Source organism: Rhodofomes roseus (genome assembly GCF_022264815.1).
Source record: "Rhodofomes roseus strain CIRM-BRFM 1785 chromosome Unknown C8Q71scaffold_7, whole genome shotgun sequence".
Taxonomy (NCBI): domain Eukaryota; kingdom Fungi; phylum Basidiomycota; class Agaricomycetes; order Polyporales; family Fomitopsidaceae; genus Rhodofomes; species Rhodofomes roseus.
This window is the reverse complement of record NW_025952963.1, coordinates 1,052,543-1,071,028: the sequence shown is the minus strand read 5'-3', so window position 1 is coordinate 1,071,028 and position 18,486 is coordinate 1,052,543. Positions and strand designations below refer to the sequence as shown.

General features: G+C 54.9%; 8 protein-coding genes across 8 annotated transcripts; 3 read left to right on the top strand and 5 right to left on the bottom strand.

Moving 5' to 3' along the window:
- Positions 1 to 483: 483 nt before the first annotated feature.
- On the bottom strand, positions 484 to 1,377 carry C8Q71DRAFT_722722 (uncharacterized protein; the record flags this gene model as incomplete). Its single annotated transcript, XM_047921542.1, has 7 exons — positions 484 to 533; positions 601 to 618; positions 676 to 706; positions 772 to 947; positions 1,008 to 1,018; positions 1,080 to 1,210; positions 1,261 to 1,377. 7 exons carry the CDS (start codon positions 1,375 to 1,377, stop codon positions 484 to 486), a joined length of 534 nt encoding a protein of 177 aa, XP_047780501.1.
- Positions 1,378 to 2,359: 982 nt separating this feature from the next.
- On the top strand, positions 2,360 to 5,063 carry C8Q71DRAFT_896841 (aspartic peptidase domain-containing protein; the record flags this gene model as incomplete). Its single annotated transcript, XM_047928750.1, has 12 exons — positions 2,360 to 2,557; positions 2,619 to 2,719; positions 2,774 to 2,853; positions 2,908 to 2,971; positions 3,001 to 3,097; positions 3,142 to 3,244; positions 3,300 to 3,429; positions 3,493 to 3,575; positions 3,627 to 3,789; positions 3,821 to 3,924; positions 3,986 to 4,104; positions 4,161 to 5,063. 12 exons carry the CDS (start codon positions 2,360 to 2,362, stop codon positions 4,695 to 4,697), a joined length of 1,779 nt encoding a protein of 592 aa, XP_047780500.1. The 3' UTR covers positions 4,698 to 5,063.
- Positions 4,953 to 9,059, bottom strand: C8Q71DRAFT_536934 (DUF221-domain-containing protein). The gene is made up of 14 exons (XM_047919207.1): positions 8,809 to 9,059; positions 8,619 to 8,750; positions 8,451 to 8,563; positions 8,311 to 8,397; positions 7,519 to 8,256; positions 7,123 to 7,465; positions 7,011 to 7,071; positions 6,781 to 6,953; positions 6,639 to 6,728; positions 6,415 to 6,588; positions 6,051 to 6,357; positions 5,919 to 5,994; positions 5,826 to 5,866; positions 4,953 to 5,771 (listed from the first exon to the last, which is right to left on the bottom strand). The coding sequence occupies exons 1-14, from the start codon at positions 8,900 to 8,902 to the stop codon at positions 5,156 to 5,158; spliced, it is 3,045 nt and encodes a 1,014-aa protein (XP_047780499.1). The 5' UTR covers positions 8,903 to 9,059; the 3' UTR covers positions 4,953 to 5,155.
- Positions 9,060 to 9,196: 137 nt separating this feature from the next.
- C8Q71DRAFT_705703 (Pkinase-domain-containing protein) lies at positions 9,197 to 11,026 on the top strand (the record flags this gene model as incomplete). Its single annotated transcript, XM_047920457.1, has 10 exons — positions 9,197 to 9,326; positions 9,380 to 9,450; positions 9,531 to 9,622; positions 9,680 to 9,704; positions 9,757 to 9,825; positions 9,876 to 10,345; positions 10,409 to 10,514; positions 10,567 to 10,662; positions 10,723 to 10,926; positions 10,985 to 11,026. 10 exons carry the CDS (start codon positions 9,197 to 9,199, stop codon positions 11,024 to 11,026), a joined length of 1,305 nt encoding a protein of 434 aa, XP_047780498.1.
- Positions 11,027 to 11,124: 98 nt separating this feature from the next.
- Positions 11,125 to 12,300, bottom strand: C8Q71DRAFT_856519 (uncharacterized protein; the record flags this gene model as incomplete). The annotated part of the gene is made up of 3 exons (XM_047927311.1): positions 11,125 to 11,637; positions 11,688 to 11,831; positions 11,887 to 12,300. 3 exons carry the CDS (start codon positions 12,298 to 12,300, stop codon positions 11,125 to 11,127), a joined length of 1,071 nt encoding a protein of 356 aa, XP_047780497.1.
- Positions 12,301 to 12,448: 148 nt separating this feature from the next.
- Positions 12,449 to 15,850, top strand: C8Q71DRAFT_751937 (RNB-domain-containing protein). Its single transcript, XM_047923345.1, has 3 exons — positions 12,449 to 12,599; positions 12,663 to 13,143; positions 13,196 to 15,850. The coding sequence occupies exons 2-3, from the start codon at positions 12,734 to 12,736 to the stop codon at positions 15,675 to 15,677; spliced, it is 2,892 nt and encodes a 963-aa protein (XP_047780496.1). The 5' UTR covers positions 12,449 to 12,599; positions 12,663 to 12,733; the 3' UTR covers positions 15,678 to 15,850.
- A 23-nt stretch (positions 15,851 to 15,873) lies between these two features.
- On the bottom strand, positions 15,874 to 16,933 carry C8Q71DRAFT_536710 (uncharacterized protein). Its single transcript, XM_047919206.1, has 3 exons — positions 16,646 to 16,933; positions 16,405 to 16,590; positions 15,874 to 16,338 (listed from the first exon to the last, which is right to left on the bottom strand). The coding sequence occupies exons 1-3, from the start codon at positions 16,691 to 16,693 to the stop codon at positions 16,177 to 16,179; spliced, it is 396 nt and encodes a 131-aa protein (XP_047780495.1). The 5' UTR covers positions 16,694 to 16,933; the 3' UTR covers positions 15,874 to 16,176.
- Positions 16,934 to 17,091: 158 nt separating this feature from the next.
- C8Q71DRAFT_795995 (NADP-dependent oxidoreductase domain-containing protein) lies at positions 17,092 to 18,417 on the bottom strand (the record flags this gene model as incomplete). The annotated part of the gene is made up of 11 exons (XM_047925649.1): positions 17,092 to 17,162; positions 17,266 to 17,318; positions 17,382 to 17,424; positions 17,445 to 17,509; positions 17,561 to 17,655; positions 17,712 to 17,793; positions 17,834 to 17,970; positions 18,028 to 18,070; positions 18,094 to 18,169; positions 18,226 to 18,326; positions 18,383 to 18,417. 11 exons carry the CDS (start codon positions 18,415 to 18,417, stop codon positions 17,092 to 17,094), a joined length of 801 nt encoding a protein of 266 aa, XP_047780494.1.
- Positions 18,418 to 18,486: the final 69 nt, after the last annotated feature.

Here is an 18,486-nt window from a genome sequence, read left to right as displayed (position 1 = left end):
GCGGTGCGTTTGCTCAGCATCGCGGCTTCGGACAGCTTGCAAAGCCTCGGTGGGAGCCGCGTTTTGTCAGCAACTGTCTGCAAGCTAAACATGGACCCCAACTCTCTCAAGGCTGCCCCGCCTGTAGCTGTGCAGTGACCAACTTCAGCTGTCATTCTCGCTACCGACAGCCCGGTGGCGAACTCAATTTGGTTCGTTGTATGGGCGTTGCTACGAGTGCGTTCTCCTCGAGGTGGCTGGTCCAGAGCTAGCGAAGCCGCCGGCCTCGGTGCTGCGCTCGAACTTGGCATCCGTAAGTGTGTTCTCACTTGGTTCTCACACAACGTCAGCAAGAGGTGCCTCGCGGATGCTTCTGTTTCGCCATGGCTATCGGGCTTTGCGCGCTTCGTCGACCGGGCTCCGTGTTTGAAACGGCCGCTATGTTATGTACAACGTCGCAGTTGAAGATGCGCAAGTACATTCCAACGACGCTGCGTAACTGTTTCAGAGAAACTCAGCGTCGGTGGGCTTGACCCATCCGAGGCCTTTCCACACTGCGAATCGATAACATCATTGTCAGCAAGCCGTCGAATCCCGGAAGCACAGGCCTTATCAACTTACTCCTCATCTTGTCCCAGTCTTCCGAGAACCATTCCCGTCAGCTCATCGCCGACCCGACAACGCGCAGGCACTCACCCTTCCACCAGTGCTTGATCTTCCCTCCTTCCTACGGAGACGACGTTCGCGCATTACACTCTTCTGGTTCGACGATAGGTGAGATGCTCGACTCACCATGATGAACGACCCTTGCGCAGTCCACTGCGCATGCTGCCCGTTGGGCTGGATGCCGCCATGCGGCTCGCCGGTGTGCGTGCCCTCAGCGGTGTAGCGCAGGGAGATGAAGTCCTCTTTGGCGATGACGACGTCAAACTGGATGATGTGTAGGTCGTTCAGGCTTTGCAGCACCTCTGTTGCGAGTACAGTGCAAGGTCAGATCGTGCGTTTGCGACAACTAGAAAGGGATTCACTTGCGTGCGATCTGCGCAAGGCAATATCAGCAGTTACTACTTATGTGCTTCGAGAGTAGGTTCTGGACTTACCCTGCGTACTCATCAACCGTATGCGCAGTCGGGAACGTCGACGGTGCCGAGAAAGTATTGTTCGGCGCGCAGAACTCGAGCACGCTGTCCTTGCCCGAGTTGAGTTCGTACGAGTACGCAGTGCGCATATACTGCCGACGCTCAAGTCATTGTTGACTGTCAGGGTTGTCGTCATGCTCACCTTCAGGACCGTAGAGACGTTCCTCTCTTCCTGCTCAGACAGCTGCACGGGCATGGCCTTGATAGGGATGGACACGCCGAAGCGCTGTTTAACTTGTTGCGCGGATAGGTCAGACATGTCTGTCGCGTAGACAATATTGAGCACACGGGAGTAGCGTTCAAGGACTTTACGCGATAATCTCTAGAGGGCACGACTGGGTCCATGAAGTGCTGAAGCGCTGACGCGTGACGTCATCTGGGCCATGCAGTACCGTGCCACTGTACGGTGTACTGTACCGTGACCACCCATGCATAGTACTTACTATTATTGGATCACTTGCGTGAGGATCACATTTGCAACTTGTCCTTTTGTACCGTACTGACTCTTCCTACTTAGAGCTTCCCGACTTCATACCGCAACCGCCACGCCGTGCGCATCGAACACATACCTTGAATCGCGGTACTCACAGCATACGTATCCACAATGCTGGCAATGCTGTACCTGTGCGCATGTCCCTTCCTCCGCTGAATGTCTCGGAAACTACAAATGTGTACATCAGAACGTTGATGAGTTGCAGACGCCATGAACACTACAGGCGCACATGGAAACGCGTCCGCGGCCAGATTCTGCATCTGCAGAAAGCGTTTTCCGGCCTCGCGCGGTTGACCAGGGAGCTTCGGGCTGTTCATGCATTCATGTCATGCCGATGACACCGAACATAGGCTTACCGTATCGCATGCGCGAATCGGGTGTTTACCAGCCTGGATGTAGGTTCACTCAATGGAGACTGTCGGAAAATCTCGATAGCTCGTGGGGTCGACGCAGCAGGTATGTGTTCAGAATCAGTCACGGCCAAAAGGGCAGAACTCATGCGACATCCATTGTCGACCAGCGCCGTTTGCCTCTTGTATCTTTGATTGATGCGCTCGCAAGTCTGAGGCTGCGACCCCGCCGCTCACCCCTGATGAAGCACAGGCTTTGACCCGCTCGAATAAACACAGTTGACAACGTACCCGCGAACACCGAGTAGCATGGCAATGGGTCGTTGCCTGCTACCGTCATATATAAGCACCCCATGATAGCGGCATTCAACATCCCTTTCCCTTCCTTCCGAGTCAGCATGCTCTTGGGTTCCCTTCTTTTTCTCTTCGCTGGATCTGTTTCTGCTTTGCGGCTTCCCATTGAGCGGCGAAGCCCGAGTCCTCGGACGACTAATATAGTCCTTTCTAATCTCGCCAACTCCGGGAACACTGGCTTCACCGATGTTGGCAACGGCCTCTATACTGCCACTATCCACGTCCAGGGGCAGCCTGTCCAGGTACGTAGTACCGAGAATGACTCCATACCTTGTCGACTACAAGTAACGTTCTTCACCCCAGGTGCAAATAGATTCGGGTAGCTCCGATCTGTGGATCAACAACGACGGTACTGACCTTCAAGGTCTGACCGATACCAACATATATAGCACCACATTTTACGGGTTGGTCACGAACCTGCTGTGCATTGTAAATCATACTCACCATCCGCTATGTAGCGACGGCTCCGTAGCTGAGGGGCCAATTGTCCTGGCCAACGTCTCACTCGGGGGCTTCACTGTCTCTGGACAAGCTCTCGGTGAGTTGGCCTGGAACGGCGGGAATTTGACGCACTCCTGATACTCCGTGACAGTAACTGCTCCCGGCAGCAATGCCACAATCACAGGCGCGGATCAAGGTCTCCTCGGTGTTGGTCTGTATGTCCCTGATATTGCAATTGTTCTAGCTTCTCTTACTCAGACCTTCCGCGTAGTCCCATGGGCTCCAGCATCCTCGGTCAACTCAACGGAACATCGTCCAATGGCCTGCCTTTCCTTCAGAACGTAGGTCTCCCCTTCCGCACATGGCTTACCATCCTTGATTTAAGGTCTTCAACACATTACCGAATGATTCGAAATATATGACTCTCCTTTTGTCTCGGTCAGCGATGGGCACCAATCAATTCGTCCAGGGCGGCGCCCTCACTATCGGTATGAAACTAGTCTGTTGCATGAAAGCAGACGGCTCGCTCATTCGACGGCACAGGCGAGCTCGTGAGCAACTACTCCAACATCGTGGAATCCCCTCGGCTGCCTGCGCCTTACAATAAGGGGTGGTTCACCTTCTTGGACGGAATGACCGTCAATGGCGTCTTTCACCCGGGTAACAGTTCTGGGTAAGATAGAAATGCAGTGTTCTCTTGCATTAATCAGTGATCTCAGGCTGCCCTCCCGTCTAGTCTCAACGGCAAGACGGCAAACTTCACGATACAACCGATAGTTAACCAGAGCTTTGCCCTTTTGGACAGTGGCACGAGCCTCGGTACGACAGGTTTTCCGTCCTGTGTCAGCAAATCGCTGACAACTTCCATAGCCCGGGTACCCAGGACCTATCTGGACTACATGTACAAGGATCTGCCGGGCGCTGTTTTCACCGAGGATGATGACGGGCAGCAGTACTACACGGTCCCTTGCAATACCAAGGTGTCAACATTAGCTTCACCTTTAGGTACATTTTTCTCGGCCATCTCACTGAGGTTCTGCGCTGACGTTGTATGTGGCTTGTAGCAACATCAGCTACCCAGTCCATCCACTTGACTCTGTCATCGTCAACGTGAACACGAGCGGTGAGGTGACGTGCCGTGGCGCATTCGGTGCTAGTGACGATCCTCGTGCGTTCCTTGTCCTGTATCATAATACTACTACTATGCATCCCTGACATTCCATGCTCAGTGTTCACCCTGGGTGATACGTTCATGCACAACGTCTACACGTTGTACTACCACGGGAACGGCGCGTTGCCCAGCGCCGCTACCGACGAGTCCACTGCGCCCTACATCCAGCTCCTTAGCGTGAGCCCTCCGCATATCCTGGCCTCCACTCCCGCTAAACTCAACTTCCTTGACAGTTGGTCGACCCCGACGAGGCGTTCGCGGAGTACGATAAGGTAAACCTGCAACGCATCGCGCAGAACGAGTACGAGAACTTCGCCGAATTCTGGAACATCACGAGCTCGACTCCCTTGGCTGCCGCGACGACGTACACCTGGCCCATCGTCAACGCCACCGGCGCGTCCCTCTCGACCACCCGCATCTCCATCACCACGTCCGTCACAACCACGAGCGCGTCCGTCACCCTCAGCACGTCTACCGTCAGCCCGAGCACAGCAAGCGTCGACGACGTCGTAGCGGCCGCCGTCGCAAAGCCCGTCGGTACGTCCGCGTCTGCGTCACTGGCCGAGTGGACCGAGCTGAACCGCAACGTCTACGTTATCATCGGGCTCCTCAGCGGCGCACTAGTCCTCGGCATCGTTTGCTTCGCACTGACTGTCGAGGAATGTTCAGGACGCGAGTACAGCAGAGTACACCAGGAGGTCCCGCCGTTCCCGTTCAGGGAGCCCGAGGCGACGCCGCTGGCGTCAACGTACCGTGATAGGAAACGATGAACCGCATATTTAGCACGACTGCTAGTACCGCTCGTTTGATGGGTTTTATACATATGATACACAAGGAGAGTAATATTTTGCAGTAGCTTTCTTGTCTGGCATGTCTTCAACGCTGTGGAGAAGACTGGCTGAGCGATACTGGCGACTCGTGGCGAGGGACTTAAGTAGTCAGGTCAGATTCAGTAATAGGCTGTTATTCACTCCAGTGTTCCTACGGGGATGCAGACACTCCGCCCATGCTTCATGCACACGTATCACTGGGTGTCAGCATTGATATGAGCAAGCAATACGAACACCAGTCAGACCGTACGTAGCTGTAGCCATGGAAAGGAAATGGATTAGATCGCGCATAATGGTGCAAATTAGTACCCAACGGATAATTTGAATCGTCGTGGAGCGTGACATGAGCGTGGTATACATGAGCTACGAACACAACATCGTGCGAAACATAAAAGGTATCATGGTTGGGACGTTGCCGGTGTTGGCGGGACAGTACTCCTGCGTCGTTCCGGGTGGTGATAGTACGTGCTGTATCGCTTGCGCAGACTCGACCGCCGTTCGGGATCCGCACCGGGGCTACTGTGCGCAGAGCGGATCAGGCTGTCCGTGTCTTCGTCTGAGCTGGACTCCTCGTCGATAAGCCAATCGTCGTTCTCGGGGAGGACGATCACGCCCGAGCCTTGGTCGTAACTCAGTCGATGCGGCAATGGAGGCGCCTGTCGCCGCGCAGTCGGTCGCCGAGGTTGGACGTCCTGCCATGGATTCGCAGTCGTCTCGGGTGACGCGAGCTGCTCGCCGGGTGAGGGGATATGGTCGAGGTCTGCGGGCGCACTGGCGGGGGTGCCGTCCGCCGACGCGGGAGCAGTCACCTGCCTGCTATCTGGCCGGATGACGCTGCGGCGCTTTCGTAGTGTCACTACAACGGCGTGGTTTGTGTGATCTTCTGCGATTTCCGCGGTGGCAGCTGGTTGGGCACCATTCGTTGTGCTGGACTGTTCTTTCTTCGCCAGAGGAAGCCATGGCATCGGTAGGACGCCGTTGAGTGCTGGGTGTCCGTATCTCCGCTTCCCAGTGCTATGGAGCAACCGTCAACAAATCTAGAGTATGTTATGCACGGTGGTCACGTACTTCAACACACCACTGTACCAATTCGCCATTGGCGGTTGCGACTGCAGAATGATGTCAGACTTCATACTCGGTGGCCTGTCTATCATCACCCACGTAGTCCGTCCGCTCATCCTCAGGAGCAACATACAACGTTTCATCATTCTGAGCGTACCGCCTCCTGTTCAGATTACTGTCCAGGTCCAGATCAGCTTCTTGCACAGAGTTGTCGTGCCGGGTACAACGCACCTCTGAGACCACGTTACAGGATGCCCATGCCGGAGCCTCACCACATCGGCGGTGTCCTCGCCCCTCTGTACCTCGAACACCGAACTCAGGTTCACGTACTTGCTCAGCGGACGGAATGCCTTGTCTTCATACCATGCCCATAGGAGCGTACCGCCAAGAAGAGGTGCCAGCAACGACGAGAGGACGAACGACTTGCGAAGGATGAAGATGCCTATCATGAAGACCAGGAAAATAATCACACCCCATATGAGACGCGCAAACGTGATGGGCCATGCTTGACCCTGAGACTCGTATGGTTTATAGAACACTGAGGGTGCGAATAGTCAACATCAGTCCGAAAAAAAATACGGTTCTGGAGACTCACCGAAAAGCAGCTTGTACTTGTATACGACATAGGCCATGCCGAAATAAATGGCACCAAAGATGAGAATAAGCGGTTGTATCACACTATATAGAAGCGTGATCACGAAGACGAGGATGGCCTGAGGGTACACAACACCATAGTTGATCATGGGCGGTGCGTTAAGCTCGGCATAATCTGAACGGGCTTGAGTATTTGGTATAAATTTAAGAGTGCAACGAGCTTACCTCGAGGTGTTCTCGTGATAAACAAGCGAATGAACATGCGCGGAAGTAAAACACCCAGGTTGAGCAGCTGCAGAGGAATGATGCCAAGACCTGCATTTATTCAGCGTCCTGCGGCCTCCTCAGTTGTACTCAGAAAACTCACCTTGTAGGATGACATAGGACAAGAAGAAATGCCTAGCCTTACCAGCCGCCAAGGCATAAGCCAGCTTCTCGATGCCCCTTGCAGGAGAATTTGCAAAGTCTCGCACGAGCTGCCAGTAGGTACTCGCCACTAGGAAGATGAAGACGACGTTGACCAGTAGGAACAAGAAGTACCTGTTGTGTGAGTTCAGTCGTATCTGAGTCTCCATGCAAAGTCCTCAGTGAACCTACTTCTTCATGAGTGAGTATTCTATCCAGCTACGGGCAGGATACCCCTGGAGATACGTGAGGGCTGAATTGCGCGGGTAAGAACGAGAGTAATATGAGGAATGGTCAGTACTACCTTCCAACAAGAACGGCAGCAGTGCATTCATGCTCGCGATCGCAACCGACGGCAGCGAGTTCTGCACGATCGCGCGTACCTGCGGGCTCTCGTCGATGAGATCGCCGAGCCACGGCATCACCTTCTTGATCTCCTCGTAACTCAGCAGACTAGCCAGTGCGGACGTGGGTACCGTCCAGAACAGTAGGAGTGCCGCGATGGCGCTGAGGACGATCCATTCGCGAATGCGCAGGTTCGGCGGGGGGTAGCTGATATTAGACCAGAGAATGTCCCGCGGCTCGGGAGCGAGGTGGGTGGTGCATGAGCGCGGGGTGGGAAAGTGGGCGGTTTGTGCAGCAATTTGCTGAGGACACTTATTCAGCTGTTAGGTCACGAGGAATGAAGTAGCCAACATACTGCGCTAGACATCGTTTCGAAGGTCACAAAGGCGACGTGGGTGGCTTTGAACCGACCGTTCTTCCGACGGGTCTTTACGGCCTCGTGGGCCTGTCTGAATTGCTGTTCCAAATACTCAAGCTTGTCGACCTTTGGCATGAAGAGCCCCGGCCGAGTGGTAGGCCGTTTACGACCCGGCACGACAATCTGCTCCGAGGATGCTTCCAAGTCCGGGGCATCTACTTCAACGAGGCGGTCCTCTGGCGTGGTAGATTGCTTCAGATCGATCACGCTCGGATTTCCAACGTACTTCACCCACGCCTTCTCCAGTCTGAGCAATGCCGCTGTTCGTCTGTCAAGCAACCGTTTCAGCGACCCCACCTCCCTGCAGATGCTCACGCTCTCCACGCTGAGATCTATGTGCTCGAAATACTCCGCCAGCGCGCGCTCGCCCTTCAGATGCTCCGGCAGGTGGGTAATCATGACCGTGCGCGCCGAAATGGAGTGCACGAGCTCAAGCGAGAAGAGCTGACGGGCGCGGATGAAGCGTTTATAGTTGTTGTGGATGAAGCGCAGGGCGAGGAGGGTGAAGATGTAGGTGAAGAGGAGGTGCACGGAGAGGTAGGAGTTGGCGTCGCTGATGAGGTCGAGCCAATCGCGAGGTTCGGTTGAGTTGGTAGCAGGGGCGAAGCTCATGGTAGGGGGCCATGTTCCATCTCCATCCGAGTCTCCGCGGCCGTCGCCAATGTCGACGTTATTCTGTGCATAGCGGCTCCGTCACGATGGCCCATTTTAGAGAGTGAGATGACATACCTTCAAATTGACAGGCATGAGGACGAGTGCCGCGAAGATGGAGCAGACGGCAAAGAGGTAGAATGACATCTTGAAGAAGTTGAGCAGCTGGAGCAGAGTTTCATCGGCCAAGAAAGTCTAACACCACTGAGAGAACCTACGACAGCAGCATCAAGTCCTACTATTTGCAGTACAGTGAACTCAGACGTCCGGATCGTGGGCAATATCCACCCGAAGAATGCTTGGTGGGCATGCGCTTCATGGGGCGAGAATCCTGACGTACCAGGCGGTAGGTTCTACGATCGCTCATTTAGCGTGCCAGAACTCACCTTTCAGTTTTGTCCGAGGGGCGAATTGTAGTGGCCATCGTGTCCGGCAATATGAGAATATGAGAAAGGAAGCGAGCCCAATGCATGTTGATAGTATCAGTTGTGTCGTGAACCATGGCCCCTCGAACTTCGCTACCAGACGAGTGCAATGAGTCGATCCTACTTGTGCTGTACATAGTGTATGGCTTACAAGTTGGGGGCGTCCCGTTTGGTGGCCCCGGCTCTCCATCATCATCGAACGCCGCAGCCCATTCCGCGAACAGCGACTGGACTAACCCGTCCATTCTGCTGTCTCCACCTGCTACTCTTGCCAGGGATCCTCGGGCAAGTAGATGCTATGTTTGCGGCGGACAACGCGGAGTGAGATCGTTGAGGAGCAAGCAAGAGGAAGGGCACGGATGTGGCCCTCAGCAAGGTCGCGTCGCCGTCAATGAGCCGGACGCGTCGCGTGCGTGATTTCCCCGCCACCGACCGTGTCGCGCCGCTCGCACAGCTCTCCCTCCCTACAGCCTCCCTCCCTCCCTACCTACTCGCGCTCTCTCTGCTTATTCTACGCTTAATCTTTTGGTTTATTTGCAATGTCTGTCATCCATCCACAGCTTCACAGCACACTCGACAGCCTCAAGTTCCAGATCAAGGACGCATTCTGGGCGCTCTCGTCCTGCATTTGCCAGCAGTCGGCGAAGGTCAAGATCAACGGCCGGACATGTCAGTGTTGCGCGATAGTTCACAGTGCCTCTGACGAATTTCTATCACTACAGTCAAAATTGTGAGAGTGCTGGGAGAAGGTGGCTTCTCGTTCGTGTACTTGGCGGAGGATGAGCACAGCGGGGTACGTTCTACTTTATCCCAGCTATTGGACAACTGGCGAGTGGCTCGCTGCTGCGCCGCATCTCACAGTACTCTTGACAGAGACAATTCGCTCTGAAGAAGATTCGGTGTCCGAGCGGACGGGAGGATGTGAGGCAAGCTATGCGTGAGGTCGAGGCATACCGGAGGTTCAAGTAAGTATCCAAGTCAGCTATATTGAATCAGGGGATAGACTGTGACAATGTGCCCAGGCATCCGAATATCATTCGAATTCTGGTGGGTAGTATACAACGTGCGTATGGCCAAATAAATCTCATTACATGCGCAGGACTCCGCGGTCGTGGAAGACCCAAATGGCGATGGCCAGGTGGTCTATCTCTTCCTTCCCCTGTACAAGGTGCGCGGCATGTTAACACCCCAACGAACTCACACCCAACGTTCGCTCAGCGAGGGAACCTCCAAGACGCCATCAATGCCAACTCTATCAACGGCACACACTTCTCTGAGCAAGAAATGCTGCGCCTCTTCAAGGGTACCTGCGAAGCCGTTCGCGCCATGCACGACTACCGCGTCCCCGTCAACGCCAAAGCCGGGCGCACAAATCAATCCCAATCCTCTTCGAACGCTGCACGTATGCCCGGCCCCAGCAATCCCAGCTCGCCCCGGCATTCCCTCGATGATGACGAGGACGCAGAGATGTTCCCGCATCCGGAGGGGGATGGCGAGGGTGGATACTCATACCGCGGGAATGGGAGTGTACATAGCTCGTCTGCCCCACTCTTGACGAGGGATCACCCGGATGACAACGAAGCTATCTTTGACGGTGATGAGGAACTTGCACGCATCCAACAGGAGGGGAACAGTCATTCTGGGGATACGGAACTCGTACCATATGCGCATCGAGACTTGAAACCTGGGTGAGCACATTACCCGTCTCGTCGAATGCTGACAATAAGCCTGACGTCGACTGCGATTTGCAGCAACGTGATGATCGCAGACGACGGGTCACCTATCCTCATGGACTTCGGTAGTGCCATGAAAGCGCGGATAAAAATCGAGAACCGGTCGCAAGCTTTGCTGCAGCAGGTTTGCAGCATCCGCTGTCCGTTCCTATCCGTCGGTTGACCTCGCTCTACAGGATCTGGCAGCGGAACAGTGCACAATGGCGTACCGCGCTCCCGAGCTCTTCGACGTGAAGACTGGCGTCACACTCGACGAGAAAGTCGACATCTGGGTGAGCACCCTTACCTTGCTCACGAAAGTCTATCCTTCACTTACGAGTATACGCACCCAGTCGCTCGGCTGCACACTTTTCGCGCTCGCCTACTCCCACTCGCCATTCGAGAACACACAGACGACCGAGCAGGGCGGCTCGATAGCGATGGCGGTCATGAACGCGCAGTACAAGCATCCGCAGTCCGCCTACTCCCAGGGCCTGAAGACCCTCATCGACAGCATGTTGAAGGTCAACCCCAGCGAGCGACCCGACATCCACCAGGTATGCTACGCTCCGTATCCTCAAAGGAATGCGCCGCTGAAGTGCGTCGCGTGTGCAGGCGATCGAGATGACCGACAAGGTCTTGCAGAGTCTGAGATAGCGATGCTAGCGTCCCCTCCCCCTTCCGCTGCTGTACAGACTTGCTCCTCGGTGTGCTATTTATATGATATATGGATGCAGGTCTCGCGCGCGAAATCGTCAAGCTGTGTCCTTTTGGAGCCGTTTCCGCTTCTTTCCATTGGAGAGAACGCTGGACTTGTCCGAGCCTTTGGTCACTCGCGCCGGCTTAGAGGCCTTCGGTCTTGAGTCCTTGGTGGACATTGCGCTTTTCGGTGGCTTCAACGGCAGGGATTGTCGTGCCTTCTCAGGCGGGCTGGGTGAAGATGATTTGATCATAGGCGACTTGGCTTCGTGTACCTTCCGTTCGGCCTTGCTTTTCTTCACCAGCTCAAGCGATTCTGCCGTCGCGGCCGGTGACTTTGTAGTCTGCTCGCTCGTCCTCGGCTTGGAGTCGGTGCCAGTGGGCTGAGCGTCACCCTCCTCCTCAAGCTTGCGCTTCTTTGCCGGGCGAGTAGCGGGCTTCGCCTCGCCCTCGGCTTCGGGAGCACCTGCTGTGGCCTTCGCTGCTCGTTCCTTCTTCCCCGCGATGCCTTTGGCTTTCATCTGCTTCTGCTTCTCACGTTTGGCTTTGACCTTCGCCAATTTGTCTTGCTGGACACCAATGAGCGAAAGTATATGTTAGGTGCAATTCGACTACGAACCCGCTTCTTTGCACGTCTTGAAACGGCGGCGTCGGCGCTTTTCTCTGGTCCCGCACTGAGCTGGGATACGATGTCCCGAACATCTGTCTCTAGTCCTGCTTGCTGTGCTAGCTCGGTAAATCGCTTGTAACGACGGACGTGTGCCTAATAATATGTGTATGTCAGAGACGAAGAACGCGTATTGGAGGTGACTACGTACGTTAGAGGAGCGGTGCACCTCACACATAATGGCATTCTTGAGTAGCTTGCCCCGGCAAGCTATGCATGCCCTGACTTCGGGTTCGAGGGAAATGAGGTAGAGCGGGTCTTTCAGGGCTTCTGCCACAGATAATTGCGGCTCCTGATCGTCATCTGAATGTGCGTCTTCCTCGCTACCCTCGTCGTGTTCGGAGAGACCTTCGTCTTCGTCCTCGTCCTCAGTCTCGCTTTCCACGACAGGGATAACTCCGCCCACTTCCTCTTCGGCGTCAGAGTCGTCTTCCGACCCCGAGCTCGAAGATGACTCTTCCGAGTCCGTGTCATGCAGCCCTAGGACCTCCTTAGTCTCCGCGTCCAGACCCATCTCCTCATCGCGCTCCTGTCTCTCCTGGCGTCTCGCCACGCGTTTGAACATTGGGATGAGCTAGTGTTATTTCAAAGCGAGAAGAAACGCTTTCATTCGAAAATGAGGGTATAAGCAGGTATAACTCGAGTGCGAGGAGTGTCTGAGTCGCTGAGCCAGGAGCCTGCAGCAGCAAAACGCAATGTACGGTGCACGTGACCGTACGCGTCCGCGAAAATGCGTGAATGACGGGCGACTCCGCCTCCTACTCACGACTACGAAGTCTCTTCACTATCCTGCAGCCTTCTCCTATGTCCTCTCTGGGTAGACGGCTCTAGGGTGCTTGATTTCACGAACACTACCTAAGTTCTGTAAGTCAGTCTTGCCATCAATACTCAGCCACCATTGATGCATCGTTATGCTCTCGTGTCTAGGTGGCCATTTCGGACAAGGAGCGTCTCAGGACCCGGTCGCGTGGAACGTCGTGCACACCCTCCATTTCTAAATGCATCGCCATGGTGCTTCTCGTCTCGCAGACATTGCGTCTACCAGTTCGGCAGCTCTGAGCAGAACCACTCAACGCCATGCATCGAACGTTGCCAGAACCCCCAAGCCCTCGCGAGGAAAGAGGCTGTCTCGAGAGACATACGACCGGGTAGAGATCACTGCCAAGGGTCTTGTATCCGCTGCTGCGAAGAAGCAGAACAAGGCTGGCTGGGGCCATCCACAGCATTACGAGGGCGAGACTCGCAGGCTGACGGAGGCAGTCAAGAGCGCGGCGAATCCGCACAGGATCCCTACTCCCGAACTACAAACGCTCCTCGCGTCTCAGGACCTCTCATTTGACCCTCTGTCGACTGAGAACGTCGCAAGGCAGCAACAATTGCAGCCCGGTGCGTTCGTCGAAATTCGCAGGTAAGGCATACGCAATCGCGTACAGTAGGAGCCTCTTTGACCCATGACGCAGAGCCGAGAGTTCTCAACGCGGAGTTGTCGTCCAAAATATCCCAGAAAATGGCGTGTGGACAACATACTCATTGCTCAGCGGTGGCGAGCTATGGCCGCACCGGCACAGCGACGTTATGTTCTACATCCCCGACTTCGTCGATCGTGACCTAGTCTCACGATGTGGCACCAAGCAAGCGTCGTCCCTTAGCGAGCACGAGATCGCCGCGCGAGTCACTGTCCTCAAACGGCTGCGGAACTTCGAAATCGCGGCGGAACACAGTTCGAAGGAGATGATTTATCAGCTCAGGGATTTGTATGACAAACTGAGGCATCCGGATCCCGACAAGGCCGCGACAGTGACAGTGGAACAAGCGGCGCGCCTTCTCATCGACGGCCCGCAAATCCCTCTGCTGACGAGATTCGCTGTCCACCAGTACCTCTTCGCTAAGTCCAGGTACTTCACGGCGGAGACGTTCAATTTCCTAGCGAGACCGGTGTTTGCGGTACGGTCAAAGCAGGACGTGCAAACTATCGAGGCTGTCGACGACATGGTCGCGCGCAGAGACCCCGTCCTCGATGGTTTCGTGGAAAAGGCTAAGGTCCTCGTCCGAGCGGCTCGGAAGCGGGAGCAGGATACGTGGTCAGAACCGCCCTCCTACCAAGTCGACGACAGCACTACGTTCACACCTGCCGAATTGACCATTCTTCGGTTCTTCCGCATAGCGCTTCGCAACAATCGAATGACACAGAGGGATCCTTTCCTGCCATCGCTATCTTACCTCTCCAAACGAATCGGTCTATACGAAACGGACTACGGTCCTCGCATCGCACAACCCCTACTCGTCGAGCTTGGTGTGATGCCGCCGTGGGTAGACCCTGTCGAGCGCGTGCACATGTCCGCGGAGGAGAACATGAGTGGCGGACTTGCATTGCTCAGTAGCAGGCTCACACGTGACGAGCTTTCGTCGTCCAGTGCGAACACGTCCGCTGCGCGTCCTGCGCCGTCAGTACCTCTGGGCCCGGAAGACTTCTACTCGCGCGACCTGGCCGATCACCTACGGCACGACTTTGGGAACACGCCTGTGTACGTCATCGACGACTTCGACGCAAATGAACTCGACGACGGGATCTCCGTGGAGAGGATTCCCTCTGAGCCCGAACATGCGTGGCTCCATGTGCATGTCGCCGACCCGACGTCTGTGCTTCCGCCTACTCACAGGATCGCACGGGAGGCTCTTGGACAGATGTCATCTCTGTATTATCTGGATGGCTCAATTCCCATGTTGCCCGACCTACCGCAATTACGTGGTTTGAGTTTGGGCAAGACTGGGGAGCAATGCGTCATGACCTTCAGCGGCAAGATCGACCAGGAGGGCAACATCGTCGACTACAAGGTCACGCCGAGCATCATCCGAAACGCGCAAAAGTTGCGCTACAATGACGTGAGCGAGGCACTTGGCTCCCCACTCGGCGGCATCCACTTTCCATTCGGTGGGGACGAAAGCCTGTTCCCTCGGTCCAACGCATCGTCGGTTGGGGAGTCGGCTGTCGACGATCTACGTTTCGTTCAGAAGATCACCGGTACCATGGTCAAAGCCCGCGTACGCAATGGCGCGATGGAGTATAACTGGCCGACAGCAACCGTCAAAATCCATTCGAAGTCCTTGCCGGAGGTGCCACCCATAACGAATCGGCCGTACCGCTGGTCAGGTTTTCCGAAGTTATCCTTCCGGGTTGAAGAGACGAGACTGCAAGAATCCGGCGCGCGGGGGATCGTTGCAGAGAGTGCGCGGATGGCGAATCGCATCGCATCGCTGTGGTTGAGAGACCGCGACATCCCTGCTATCCGGCGGGTGTCTCACCCACATATGGAGACGATTCCTGGTGGTTCACAACGATTGATGGAGGCGCGCGATGAGCACGGGTTTGTAGACTACTCCCTGATTCATCAGGAGGTGATACTTGGCACCGTGGCCTACGAACTCACGCCAGGGCCGCACGCAGTGCTCGGCGTTGCAGACGGGGAGGGATATATGCGTGCAACCTCACCCCTTCGGCGGTTCCTCGACATCGTCACCCACTGGCAGATCAAGCATGCGATGCTGACCCCGGACGCGCCGCGGCTATTCCCAACTGAGTGGCTGCAAAACCTCGCAGACCATGCGAATTGGTGGGAAAGCCGTCAAAAGGCCACCCTTCGGTCTCATACGATGTATTGGTCGTACAAGTATCTGGAGCGGTGGCTCGTGGAGCACAAGGAAGGCTCGCCCGAGGCGGAGCAATTCGAGAGGTCGCTCGTCGCCGTCGTGACCAATGTCGGATTGCGCAACTACTACCATCAGTATTGGCAGTCTCCATGTCAGATCTGGAATTTGGGACTGAAAGGCAACATCATCCGCTTGGAACCCACAGCGGCATTGAAAGTGGGCGGTCGGGTGCATGTGAAGATCGATTCTATAGAGCCCGGCATTACGTCGAGCATGAGTCTCGTCAGACGATAGATTTACTGTAGTACGTGCTTTGTGCCAACTTTCTTGTACTACATAACCCTTCCCCACTCTGGATAGACGATGCGCATGTATTCGACTTATGAATGACACGACCCTTGTGCAGTTCCCAGATGACTTGGAGACGGCAGCACTCATGAACTCAGCGTGCGGAGCAGTGCAATGACAGTAACATAATCAGAGTACAAGGGTCATACTAAGAGTCGTAAACACCGTAGCCAAGGTGAACTTGAACTTGTGTCCGACTGGCTTGCCACTGGCATGAAGCAACCTGTTGGCATGTTCGTTGTTGGGAAACTGGAAGCTCGCCTATACTACCTCCAGCTGGCAACATGTAAAGTTTGCTCACAACCAACTAGACGTATGCTTGTCATGAAAGTACATGACTCTGGGCTGCTTGAGACCACGCTAAGTGCCCATGCCGAGGCGACAACATTAGACGTGAGGTTACTGTGTTACATGCCATTTCTACCCAGCCGGCCCACCGTCTCGTCTAGGGGACGCTGTCGACGTAGAGATCCACCTTCGTGTCGTAGAACGAGACATATCCCTTGATTCCGGCCGCATCAGCAGTAGAGGGTTCGCCATACCACCACACGATGTTGTCGAACTTCTCCCCGCTCGGGAGCTCTACGGTATAATAGTTCGCAATCCCCTAAACATCATCAGCGTCAGCAATTGGTGCTCAAACGCGAGGCGGTAAATGTAGCGACTAGCAAACCTTGTATGGGCAATGTGTCGTTAGATCTGTAGGTTGGAGAAATACCATGCGGCAATCATCCTTCGGGATGTAGATGCGAGGAGGTAGACTGCCTTCGAAGAGGAGCCGCGGCTTCGTGGTGTTCGCAACCTCGACGCCGTTCACTTCGACGCGGACTTTGCGCGGTGACTCCACGACGTTGATACGCTAGTGCTGAGGTCAGGGCAGCATCCTGGCGTTGAGTAGCGTCGAAGACACGAACTTTGTGTGGGTCTTTGCCTTGGGCCGCCTCTTTGAACCAGGCGTCCATGATGAAGTTCAGATATGGGGATCATCTGTCGCCCCGAGACTCGCGGGCTATATATTCCAGCACGCACGAGGTCCCGTGGGCGATACGAGGACTGCCGCCTTACCAATGCGCATGATGGGTCAGATACTTGCTACGAACGGGAAGTCGTATAACCCGCGTCCCCCGAGGCCCGAGGGCTTGGCTCCGCAAGCTCACTTATAGGCACTGCGTGATGTGTCGTATCACCGAGGCATCAAGCGCAAACCGTTCGGTATCAGCGGCGAAAGGACGCTGCCTGGACGAGTCCTACTAGCGGTGCCAGTTTGTTCACACATACCAGGCCAGTCCAAAATACTTGAACGAATCGGACATATGTATAGCATTTGCACCTCGTGCCCACAGAAAGGCATAATCCCTTTTCAACTTGGGAGCTCCTTGGGATCAGACATTCCTGCTGCGTCTATCGCTTTGACATCGTCGGTGTACAGTTCTGTGGCAATCATTTGAGGTGATCGGTATTGGTGATAAGTAGGCGTGAAGCATCGCGTGAGATGAATACGAGATGCGAATATTCATGGCGTATGAAGACGCACCAAAGTCCCCGGCGGAAATGTAGTCCTTCAGACGCTCTAGCTTTGTACTCGAGCTGCCGCAGACATGCAAGATCGTCAATGACCGCTGACATCCTGACAGCTTGGATGGCACAAACGTGATGACAACGACACCTTTCGACTTTGCCCATGCGAGGAGAACTTTTGTTCTGGCTTGAGACCGAGGCGCCGAGCAATCTGCTGGGCGATAGCGGTTACGGGCCCGTCGACGTAGTGTATCAGAGGTCTTCGACGCCAAATGAGTCGTCATCGAGGTGAGAAAATGCGTACAACACACAGACAGGGGGAGTACCCTTCGACGACTATGCCTTCCTTTCTACAAAACTCGATGACCGGCATTTGCAGATGCATGACTTGAGGGTGAACCATGATCTACTCCGAAGTCGTAGATGAGTCGGCTGTGACACGGCGTCACCAAGACTGAACACCTGATTAACATAAGGTTTATTTGTGGCGAATTCCAGCAGTATCTTCAGAAGGTCCACTGTGAAGTTGCTCACACCGATGCTCCTAGATGATCCTAGATGAAGTGAGTATTTGATAGAAGCACTCGAAGCCAGCGGGACACATATACTTCGCGAGCCCGGATTCTTTGATAGCCTCCCCCTTCTTCCAGATCGTCGGGATGTCTGGCTTTGCGTGCTTCGGTCCGTGAATCAAATAAAGGTCCACATAGTCTACACCAAGCTACCACAATGGGAAACTTCAGGGAGGGGGAAGATCGTCACGATGTAGATAACCTACCGCTTCGCAGCTGTTCCTTATGGACGCATCGATGTCCGTCATGCTGGCGAACTTCGTCGTATAAACACGTCCTTACGCTTCAGCCCGCTGGCACGAAGAGCTGCTCCGGCCTCGGCTTCATTGCGATAGGCTTGCGCTGTGTCTGTTGGATGGGTCTGGGTTGATCATGATTCAGGGATAATCGGGTATGCGGCTCACCGATGTGGGTGAACCCCACAGAGAAGGCGCTGTTGATAATGTCAATCGCTTCCTCTCCGTTTCCGCGTCTCCAAGTGCCAAATGCTACAGAGGGAATATGGCTTCCTATCGACGCAACATACTCAGCGTGTCTTCAATACAGGGAGGTTCCATCCACCTAGCATCGTTCAAGGCGATCGTATCCCACGTCATCGTGCTTCAACGACCGGTGCACTGGTAGTGTCCGCAGCAAGACGACGTAGTCAGGGATATGTTGTCGAG

Coding starts and splice junctions, on each gene's coding strand:
- C8Q71DRAFT_536934 (XM_047919207.1), bottom strand. CDS start 8,902: ATGGACGGGTTAGTCCAGTCGCTGTTCGCGGAATGGGCTGCGGCGTTC. Junction 8,751..8,808: donor AAACGGGACGCCCCCAACTT/GTAAGCCATACA, acceptor CTCGTCTGGTAG/CGAAGTTCGAGGGGCCATGG. Junction 7,072..7,122: donor GCTGCCGTTCTTGTTGGAAG/GTAGTACTGACC, acceptor CGCGCAATTCAG/CCCTCACGTATCTCCAGGGG.
- C8Q71DRAFT_751937 (XM_047923345.1), top strand. CDS start 12,734: ATGCATCGCCATGGTGCTTCTCGTCTCGCAGACATTGCGTCTACCAGT. Junction 13,144..13,195: donor GCGTTCGTCGAAATTCGCAG/GTAAGGCATACG, acceptor CCCATGACGCAG/AGCCGAGAGTTCTCAACGCG.
- C8Q71DRAFT_536710 (XM_047919206.1), bottom strand. CDS start 16,693: ATGGACGCCTGGTTCAAAGAGGCGGCCCAAGGCAAAGACCCACACAAA. Junction 16,591..16,645: donor AAGGCAAAGACCCACACAAA/GTTCGTGTCTTC, acceptor CCTCAGCACTAG/CGTATCAACGTCGTGGAGTC. Junction 16,339..16,404: donor CGACACATTGCCCATACAAG/GTTTGCTAGTCG, acceptor GATGATGTTTAG/GGGATTGCGAACTATTATAC.